Below are 11,794 nucleotides of genomic sequence, written 5' to 3'. Positions count from 1 at the left end.
TATAAATTACAAGTTTAGAATTCACATTCTACATCTGTTCTCAATAAAACTTTATTTTGAAACTGTTATTTTAATTTTTCATATATATTCTCTATTTAAATAAACTATTTATTCTGTTTCTCAGCCCCGGTGACACCATGGAACAATGCAACAATCATTTATGATAAAAAATTCTCCGTCGAAAATTTGTCCGTCTATTGATGACTCTGACATTTACTATAAAGTTCATAGATCTCGAATTGAAGATTTGATTCCAATGTGAGAAGAAAATTGTAATATTACAAATACCCCCCCTCTTGACATAAAAAAATTTTACTGTTTGAAAATTTAAAGAAAAAAAATTACATTGACCCTAATGAAAATTGTTGAAAATTAAATTCGAGAACAGTAACAATTTTTCTAGAAAAACATTACATGTCATCCTATAATATTGAAAATTATTATAAAAATTCATCAATAGCGTTTGTTATATGTTTCCAAACAATATTTCAAATATAGAATATCAATATTACTTTTGATTTAGCTTTATAATTTAAAGGAAAATATCCCAAACAATATTTCAAATATAGAATATTAATATTACTTTTGATTTAGTTTTATAATTTAAAGGAAAATATCTCAACAGAAAGTTAATATGTAAAGAATAGTTTTTGAAATTGCACATAAATTTAATAGATAGAAAAATTTAATTTTTTATTGCATAAAAAAAATTAGTATGTTGAATGAAAAAATTTATTATTATTATTTATATATATATTTTTTTAAATGAATTGATGAATTGTTACATTTAATTTTCACATAAAATTTCAATAAATCAAAAATGTTCATTCTTTCACTATTTACGCGGTTGATTTTATTGATGCACATTTTGGAAAACAGTCCGTTAAGGCACTCAGTATGATTTTCAGTTAAGTGTGACTCCAATGTGATGACGTTAGTGTTGGGCTGATCTGGATGCACGTAGTGTTGGGCTGATACTTGTAGTCGACTGATGCATATCAAACTCTATACAGGTGACATCTCAGTTAGCATTGCCTCATGCTTGTAGTAGACGGCTGCATACCAAACTCGATACAGGGACATCTCAGTTAGCATTGCTTCATGTTGTAGTAGACGGCTGCATTCCAAATTCAATACAGAGTCACATAAATTTTGTATCATATTTGTAATTATACAATGTACATTTCAGGCTTGAAATGACAATGTAATTCGTTTTTTGGAAAAGAGAGAACGCTGCATACAGGATTAATTTAGAAGAGGATTAATTTAGGTAAGGTTTGGTTTTTTGATATTTTCAGCTTTCAAGGTTTAGAGTTCTGCATACAGGAATAATTTAGGAGAGGATTTTTGAATCAATTCTTTCATGATACTGTGACTGTTATTCTGAATTCAAAGTTGTGAATGTGAACATGGATGGCAATTACCTCCAGGTAATGTAGTAGTGTTGAAGTTTGAGATACAAGTCAGCAATAAGCGTTGGCATGTTATTGGCATATGCTTTGGTGTCGGCAGTGATTTTGGCATTGGCATCAGCATTGGCGCAGGCATAGGCATTGGTATCAGCATTGGCGCAGATATTGGCATTGGCGCAGGCATCGGCGTTGATATTGGCATTGGCGCAGGCATTGGCATTGGCGCAGGCATTGGCATTAGCATTGGCGCAGATTTTGGCATTGGTGTAGCTATTGGCAATGGCACAGGCATTGACATCAGCACAGGCATCGGCGTTGATTTTGGTGTTGGCATCAGCATTGGCGCAGGCATTGGCGTAGCTATTGGCATTGGCGCAGGCATTGACATCAGCACAGGCATCGGCGTTGATTTTGGTGTTGGCATCAGCATTGGCGAAGGCATTGGCGTAGCTATTGGCATTGATGCAGCATTGGCGCAGATTTTGGCATTGGCGCAGGCATTGACGTAGCTATTGGCATTGGCGTATATTTTGTTGTTGGCATCAGCGTTGGCGCAGGCATTGGCGTAGCTATTGGCATTGGTGCAGCATTGGCGCAGATTTTGGCATTGGCGCAGGCATTGATGTAGCTAATGGCATTGGCGTATATTTTTGTTGTTGGCATCAGCGTTGGCGCAGGCATTGGCATAGCTATTGGCATCAGCATTGGTGCAGATTTTGGCATTGGCGCAGGCATTGGCGTAGCTATTAGTGTAGGCATCAGCGTAGATTTTGGCGTAGTTATTGGTGTAGGCCGCAGCGTAGATGAGTCACACTAGTTCGAAAATCACCCAAATGTTCTTAACACTCTTCATGGCGTTCACTTGTTGCTGATTTCGAGATTCACATGATAACTATTTCAATGTTAATGTCTGTGCTGTACCTGTTATCTTAAAATGCTTATAAACTAAGAAGAAAAACTTGATTAGGCTATCAATACAATCTAATACACATGAAAATTATTTTTAAGTATTTATGAAATTGAAATTTGTTAACATCTTATTATACAGTCAGCAATACATAAATTGTGAAATATGACATATCAATGATAAATTTAAAAAAGATTGGTTAAGATATGCATCATAGAGAAATTTACTGAACATTACACAAAGACAGAAAGAATCGAAAATTGAAAAGATTAAGGGCCAAGAAAATAGGCTACAGGAAAGAAAAAAGACACAATTATGGACTCTTACCATACACTGCGTAGCGATAATGCTATTCTGAATCCCGGCATAACACAGGATTCCTAATCATTGTGTGTTGGGGAATACCCTTTCATCATGTGATTCACTGTCATCATCTTGTAAATAAGCAACTTGAAACAACCTTTGAATACTAATACATCAATGGAAACTTTATTCATGGGTTCATTTGTTTCAACAAAGCCATTTTGCTTGCAAAAGTTAGTCATGTTCACTGAGAATGCATTGCATACACCTTTCATTCTCAGTTGAAAGTTGAACTCATCAACTTGACTCAAAGCAACATTCATTTTGTTTACATTGTTCCTAACCTCCACAGAAACCTGTCTCATGTAAACATTCACTTTGTTTATAGTTTTCCTAACCTTCAATGTAGCAATATTACTTTCATGGTAGTTGACTTTTAGTGAAGACAACTCCCTACCTACTTCTTTACTCCATTCTACTATCTCATTAGGTTGACTTTTTCAACAACAGTAACTAGGCCTACATTGTCAGAAACTTGAATGAGTTGATCCTGTATCTTAACACTACTATTATCCTGCTTCAATTTGTTTTCATCTTCATGATTATCACTCAATGTTTCATGTGCATTTTTCAATAGAAGGTTTATACTAGCCTGCTCTAGTCTAATGCTAGCAAATTCTTGCTTCATCTCATCAAACCTAGCATTAACTTAGCATTTTGATTTTAAACATTTGGTCTAACTTAGCCTCTTGCTTATCAAACAGTTGTGTTAAGGCAGCTATTAAGTCATCATCTTTTTAATATTTTTCATATTATATGCCATTTTGCTAGTCTGCACAGATAATATATTCATTAGGACTTGATCTCTCTTGAACCGATTTTGATGGCAAAACTTGAGACTATGCTAGTAAATGAAACCAGCATTGGGATAGGGATAAAAAGGATAAGATTTTGAATATTGAAAAAACACAGTTTTTTTTTTGTTACATCCACATTTATGAGTACAGCAGTTTCCACATCCACAGGACAGCAGTTTCCTGTTGAAACCAACACATCTTCAGAAACATTTCTGTTGGTTTCAACACGAAACTGCAGTCCTGTGTACAAATCTAATAAGTTTACCACTTTATCCTTTGCAGATGATACGGTATTGGTTTTCAGTGGCAATACTTGGGAAGAAACTTTCAACACTGCAAACACTAACATAAAAATTGTATACAAATGGCTCCAAGAACACATATTGACACTAAATGCAGATAAAACAAAATACATGACTTTTTCACCCAACATAACAGGTCAACCACCAACAGCTTTGAAACTTTCTATTACAATGGAGACACATGAAAATAACACAGCATATAATCCAGAAGTTGCAAAAACCCTAGAAAGAGTTCAAACAATAAAATATCTAGGTATTCTACTGGACCAGCATCTCAAATGGGATAAACACATTGAATACTTATGTTCCAAATCCAAATACCTCATTTATGTTTTTTTATAAAATTAATAAATTAAAGAACCTTGATATAATAAGAAAGATATATTTTGCTTATGCCCACTCAATATTTCAATACATTATTGAAGTTTGGGGAGGTGCATATGATACACATTTAAACAAATTGTTCATTATCCAAAAACACATGATAAGAGCGGCGCTTGGTAAACCTAGACTATATCCAAGTAGAGAAATCTTCCTTGAGTTTAAAGTTCCAACGATAAGACAAAATTATGTAAAAAGGTCATTCTCCATATAAATAAAAATAAGTCTCAATATGTTTTGCGCGAAACGCCCTATAACACTCGTCCAAACAATAAATACAATATCAATCTCATAAAACTTACAACATGCAGGCATCAATTAACATACTTTAGCAATAATGGTAAACAAAATTCCCAATGATTTTATAACCAAAAAAATCACTCTTGCTCTACACATCAGTATGGATAATTGGATATACCAAAATATTTTCTTTAAGCTAGCTGTATAGATCTGTGATTTGGATTAATATTATATTTTTTAGATTTTTAACATTTGGTATATAAATAATAAACAATCCGGATTTAATCCTACCCAACAATTTTATAAATTCTTTAAAAAAATCATGGTGGCCTCCCTACATCGACTTTCAGCTAATTTTTCCTCTTTTCTTTTTATTTTTACATCTCCTTTTATGTACTTTCGTATTTCGAAATCATTGTCACTGCATAGCAAATAGTGTGAATTAACTACAACTCACTGCCAACACACAAGTGTTACTTATGTTGGCAGTGCCAAAAAGGAAAAATTGCTTTTACAATGAAGTTAACTGAACATTTCATTTTACTTCTACTACTGTACTATGTCAAGTTTATTTATTAAGTTATTTACTTAATCTATTGTACATAAGTATTTAGTATAATTTATAATTTTGTTTCTGTTTTGTATAGTTAAATTTTCATTTTGTTTCATTTCATTTTAATGATGTAATGTGCTTTTTTGGCGAAATAAATTCAATTCAATTCAAAAAAAATTCAATTTAAAGTGTGAATGTGCCAAACATATAATTGTGTTTTTCAATTATGGAGAAATTCCACAATATAAATTCTTATTAAAAAAATGTGATGTTGAATGTTGATTTGTTGTTGCAGGTCTGTTGGAGACCGCCCAAGTGCCAGTCGCTGATCTGGTGTCGGTGTGTTTGTACGTGCGAGACATGTCTGCGTATGCGCACATCAACAGCGAGTACGTGCGTGTGTTGAGTGCACTCAATCCACCTGTGCGTGTGTGCGTCGAGACGCCCCTATCGCCAAACACTCCTGTTGTTGTTGAGGTAAAAAAAAATATATTGCTAAATGTATTAAGTATATATTAAAAAAGAATGAAGATAATCATATTAACATAGATTATTCAATATTGTTTTATTCATTTATTCATTTGAACTCAAAAATGGCCAAAGTAGGCCGAAACTAGTTGTTTGAAATGGTTTAAATAAAAGGTGTCTTGATGTTTCTATATTGTGCTTTAATAAAGTATATATTCCTTATGAAGTTTTTAACACTAGAGTAACGTCTTACAGAATAAATTAATTGTAAAAAATATGAAATATTCACTCACAATTTACTCATATGAATCTACTCATATTTTTCACGATTGATTTAGTCTGAAAGTCGTTCTTCTAGTGTTGAAACCTGATATGACATATTCGTAATAGGTAAAGGAATTCAAGATATATTATTAAGGGCCGGATTCCGAGCTCGGCATCTATAAGTAATTCTGGACTTACAGAGTCCACGACTAAAATAAGCTCTCGGGTCTAAATTGACTTTCTGAGTCACGATTTCATCAAATCAAATGTTTTTTATTGTCGTTCACAATTATACATGTATTGACAAAGTCATGAAAACGGAGCATAGTTCTTAGTCTAAAGCCGAGGTGAATAAAAACATAATATATATAGAATTTAAACATTAAAAATAAAAAAATAACACCAGGACAGACAATAAAATTTGGAATTGAATAACAGAATTGATTGAAACAACGCTTCAGCACTCCTAATACTTAACAATAAATAATTATATGTGGATGCTCAAAGAATTCCTCAATGTCATAGAAAGGATTTTCACTCAGCCAAATATCCAATTTATTGAGAAAAGTCATATTATCATATTTGTTAATGGACCTCAACAAACTATTGTAAATCTTTTTGTGCATTATACAGTGACTATTAAGAGATTTACTTAATCTGCAATATTGGAAATTCATTTTACCCCTATTACGTGTGCTGTGTGAATGGACATGTTCATTGAGTGCCGGTTGCACAACAGCCGGTTAAATTTTAACCGTGATTAATTCCACGAGAACCAATCAGAGATGCTGTCTTTTCAAAAACGCCTTCTCTGATTGGTTCTCGTGAAATTAATCACGGTTAAAATTTAACCGGCTGTTGTGCAACCGGGCCTAAGAGTTGTTTCTGGTAATCTTCTAAACTCCGGAGTCTATTAAGTTCTCGACTTATTTGAGTCCAGGACTTTAACGCAGTAAACATGAGGGAAATTCACAATATTTTTCTGTTGTATTGTTGGCATTATAGCAAAAAGGAAACAGCTGATTACAGCGGGACAATTCAAATGAGCATGCTCTAAAAACTATTTTGTAAAAATACGTTTTGATTTCTTAGTAGGCCTATTCAAAGCAAAACCTTTGAAAACCTTTGAACATTTCATTTTACGTTATTCAAAAATTAGAATCTAATGCCATATTTTCGTTATATTGTACTATGTAAGTCGATAAATATATAAGGGATGAGAGAATAGCACTGCAATAGCAATGATAATAATAATGAGCTATTTTCTTATAGACAGTGACGAGTGGTCTCGAAAGATAGCAGGGGATAGAGAAACTACATATAGCACTTCAAAGTTTGATCACTTTTTACCATCTATTATTATAAAGAAATACAATATTGCTTATATTGCTCTAGTTGATAATAGTTTATTCGGTTTCATGCATACCCTTAAACAAAACTTCCAGAGAGTACCCCCGAAAATTTCACAGTTATGATGAACGGGCGTAGTTTCTAGCGAGGACAGGAGGGACATATCCCTAATATTTGGAAAAAAATGTTTTATCCCCCCCCCCAAAAAATGTTAGTTTCAATATTCAAGTAAATTTCCAAAAAAAATGTTAATCAAGTTAAAACTAAGCCTATAAAGTTGGTTGAAATAGTGCTTTATTGGTGCCAAAATTTGAGCATTCTAGCTTCTTATCAGAATAATAATGAGTATAGGCCCTCTACAAAATCAATATTTTTTCAAACAATTGAATGACAAGTAAAATTTTACTCCATTCCATTCTATTTTTTTATTGAATCAAAAACCAATAGGTCTATGAAATTTTCAAGGGCAAATTGAAACAATAAGTGGCCCATTGATCATCAAAAAAACTTGAATGGAACGTTTGTTTTTAAGTGAAAATTGAGTAAAATCGCACCAAATTGAAGGTATATTTCCAAAATTTTCCGGGGGAGAACCACCGGACCAGCCCCTTTGGTGGGGGGTATGGAATACACCCCACACCCCCCGGTAATGACCTGGTGCCTCCCCCCAAACCAAATTCCTGGATCCGCCCCTGATAGCCTGATAGGATCCCCAATCATAACTATAATCTAATCTCCCTTTTAAAAGAAATGTTCAGCTGTTTCTATGCAACAACTGGAAGCATGACAAATTGAAAACTTGACGTAATGAAATTTTGAAGAATTGAAACTAGGCCTATAACCATCCTCGGTTAATTAAGAATATATATGCAAAATTTCAAGTTGGTCAGTTGAGTAGTTCAGACGTGATGATGGGTCAAACATAACTTTCCTATTCCCTACGTGTATAAGTTAGTTCTTTCCTTTAGTATAGATAACTGAAGAAGACATCATACTTGAAAAACTCACAGTATCATATTGAATTTTTTCAATACATCAATTTTAGTATCGATTAGATCCTCCTCAATTTTAATCAGGCAGCCTTTTGCTTCCCCAATTCCAAACAAGATACCTACAAAATTCGTTTCACTCCTAATTTGTGTCTAATAGTACATTATAACTGAAGAATATAAATTTTCACGATACTAATTTTATTGTGATCCATTCATGGTTTTCTTATGAATTCCAATGATGCAGCATGAAACCCATGTCCATCTCATTTGTAATGTTTGCTAAACTTTACATAGAATAATTATTTGATGAAATCCAAGTTCAATCGTAATGAAAACAACTTCCTTCAAAAAACAATTTATAATAATACGTTTCGAGGGGAAAAAAGAACAAAAAAACGGAAGAATCGGGATTCGATCCGAGAACATTTGTGCCGTAACCAAGTACTCTACCGCTACACCACGACTGCGTTCAAAATATGATGTCTTGTAACAACCTTATAACCTCCTTACTTATAAACCAACACATTTTACAACAATGTAAGCTATGCTGTATAAATTTGAGATCTAAATGATTCCCGTTTCTCCGGTATCCAATCCACAAGTTGACATGTTTTGATGCGAACAAAAGAACAAACACAACCCTACTCTCTCTTATTATATAGATAACGAAAAAACCCAGCTGCTGATCTTACTTCAACCGTTAACAGTCATCCTTTACTGCGGCTGAAACACTTCCAGTTCAGACACTCATTTCAAATGACAACAACGCCAAGCTGTGATAAACCATCCTGCACTGTGGCGCTAGGTTCAGAGAGGAACAGCCGAGGGTGAATATTTTCAAATAAGTAGAAGTATTTGAGTCCCGTGATGCACGCAAAAGATTGCTTGAAAAATATTGCTCAAACATATAAAATCCCTATCAATAGATCAGACTATAGATAAGGTCATTATTATGAATGTATAAAATACATTTATTATGTATTTCAAAAATATTGTAGTTTTTCTATTTCTGCCAATAAAACATTTCATTTCATATTTTTTTACCTTTATATTTCCATGAAATATAGAGCTATAATTTTGTGTGCTTTGCAGGCATTAGCGTACACGCCGGCCGTGAAGAAGCCGCGTGCCCAGGGTGGGGAGACACCCACTGATGGGGGTGGGGGTGGGTCAGTGCCCATGTATGCCACATGTGCGAGGCACACCATGCATGTACAGGGTGTGTCCCATTGGGCGCCCGCTAACATCGGGCCATATAGCCAGTCTGTCAGGGTGAGTGTCAATCGACTCTACTTCATTTTATATAAAACGATTCAAATGAAAACGTTTTGAATAACATAATCGTGTTAAATCTGAATAAGAAATTGTTTTGAAAAGAATACTTTTTTCAATAAACGACGACGAAGCTGTCACATCTACTTATTTTTTAATAACTAGCTTTCCCGTACTCGGCACTGGCGAAAATTTAGTGTTATAAAATGCAATCTTCTTATGTCTCCAGCAAACATAAAAAATTAAATAATAATTTATTATCTTGTCGTAATTGCGTAGATAATCTTCATCAGAGTTGAAAATTATCAGCAAGAAGAAATAAGTGATCAGTCTAGAACCCGCAACCTTCCATTCATCAGTGACGCGTGCTACAAATTTCGCCACGGCATTACTCGGAGAAAGTAATGTTGGGTTGGGCTTTTATCTAGAAATTTTAACCTATGATGTTCAATGAATAGATTTCTACTCACACGTGTAAAATAGTTATGAACTTCTGAATTATTTTTTAAGGTACCAATTCTATCTGCAGTGAAAAGTAGGACGCTATAGATATATTATATAGATGGTAAAATGAGCAGCCTCAGATCTCTAAAAATGCTTCTGCATGGATGATTATTTTCTAAATTTGCTAAAAATCTTACTGCATGCTTTTGCAGAACAAATAATCTCTGAATGTTTTTTATACTTGTTGTACCCCAAAGTTCAACACAATACACCAGATGAGTATTAATAAGCCAGAAGTAAACACTTCTAGCTATACTACTATTTACAAGTCTTGCAATATATCTTAATAAAAAAATGCCTTTGCTCATTTTATTAGCCACCTTATCAACATGCTCGTTCCGAGATAGTTTGTCATCCGCTGTCAAACCAAGCAAATTGACCACACTTGCGCTCACAATCATGCTATCGCTATCATTTATTGTGATTTTTGGTTCAAAAGGATATTTCTTCTTCAAGTTGAATTGAATAGCCTGGCTCTTATCAGAATTAACAGATAGTGAGCAGTTATTGAAATACTGCACAACCTCATTAGTGGATATGTTAGCAGTCAACTCCAGCTGTTGAATACTGTTGTTGTAGAATAACAAGGTTGTTTCGTCTGCATACAATGTTATATCAATATATTTTGCAACTGAAAGCTGCAAATCGTTAATATATAAAACGAAGAGAAGAGGACCCAGAATGGAACCCTGAGGTACACCCCTAGTCACGTTTAATCTCCTTGAACTGCCAAGGCGGCCATCAGTGCAAACACTTACATACTGCAATCTATTCGTCATGTACGAATCAATTAATTTCCCCATGAGACCTCTGATTCCAAGCAAACGCAGTTTTTCCAAGAGAATTTTTTTATCTACACTATCAAAAACTTTAGAAAGGTCTATCAGCACCCCCATAGTGAAATTTCCTTTGTCAACCTCCTGAATAACTCTTTCAATGAAAGTGACTGCGGCTGTGATTGTTGACTTATTTTTTATAAACCCATTTTGACATTCACTCAATAATTTGAATTTCTGCAAATGGTCCATGATCCTGTTATACATAATCTTTTCAAAAATCTTTGATAAGACTGGCAAAACAGATATAGGCCTGTAGTTAATCATATTTGCTTGATTACCTTTCATAAATATAGGTATTACCTTGGCAATTTTCAAAGAATCAGGAAAAACTCCTGCATGAAAAGCGCTATTCACAATGAAAACGAGAGGCTCAGCGATTACATCACAGCATTCTTTAAGAAGTTTGAAAGAAATGCTGTCATAACTACACTATTTATTTGTTTCAAGCTTTTTATCACTTGCATAACTTCTGTTACATTTGTTGGACTTAGAAAGAAGCTTGTTAATCTATTTTTCACAGTTGGTGGTTGTGTATTTTGTATAGGCCTACCACTAGACTTTGGAACGGGAGCAATGAAAATGAAATATCTATTGAGAACATCTGCAATATCCTTTGGCTCAGACACTTTCTTATTATTCACTTCCAGAACTATGTCATCCATCAATGTATTTTTCCTCCTCTAAATTTATTTATTATGTTCCAACTAGACTTTTTATTTGAACTTGAAACAATATTAGCATAGTGCTGTTTCTTCGCCTCAATAACCTTATTGACATATTGCCGTTTATATCTCTTCAATTGATCCTCATCTACAACCAACCCCTCCTTGATCCTAAACCTTGACAAGTCTATAAGCGCCCTTAGCTGCTGAATCTCAGGATTTATCGACTCAAGTCTTATCCTCAACATCCTATTTTCATCTCTTACTGCGTTTTCTCTTTTTCTTTATTGGTGGACACTGAACACCAATATGATGCAATTATTGGCAGCTGTGAAAGGAATCAAATTGTTGGTTCACATCAAACTTATCATACAGAGAGGACCACGTTTCTCTACTAAGAGCTGTTTTCAAGTTGTTCAAATTTGAATTGGATTATAAGTGAATGCTGGATGAGCCCGATCATCTTTCTTATCAGCTCTCCCCGAATC

General features: G+C 34.1%; 1 protein-coding gene across 1 annotated transcript in view; it reads left to right on the top strand.

Moving 5' to 3' along the window:
• The window catches only part of LOC111058949 (diphthine--ammonia ligase), a 75,710-nt gene that overhangs the window by 56,222 nt on the left and 7,694 nt on the right, over positions 1 to 11,794 (top strand). Inside the window, exons 10-11 of the mRNA XM_039437254.1 lie at positions 5,251 to 5,432; positions 9,122 to 9,301. Of these exons, the coding sequence (XP_039293188.1) occupies positions 5,251 to 5,432; positions 9,122 to 9,301 (362 nt within the window). The remainder of the gene's footprint in view (positions 1 to 5,250; positions 5,433 to 9,121; positions 9,302 to 11,794) is intronic.

Source organism: Nilaparvata lugens, chromosome 11, assembly GCF_014356525.2.
Source record: "Nilaparvata lugens isolate BPH chromosome 11, ASM1435652v1, whole genome shotgun sequence".
NCBI lineage: Eukaryota > Metazoa > Arthropoda > Insecta > Hemiptera > Delphacidae > Nilaparvata > Nilaparvata lugens.
The sequence above is the reverse complement of the archived record's forward strand: the minus strand, read 5'-3'. Positions and strand labels throughout refer to the sequence as shown.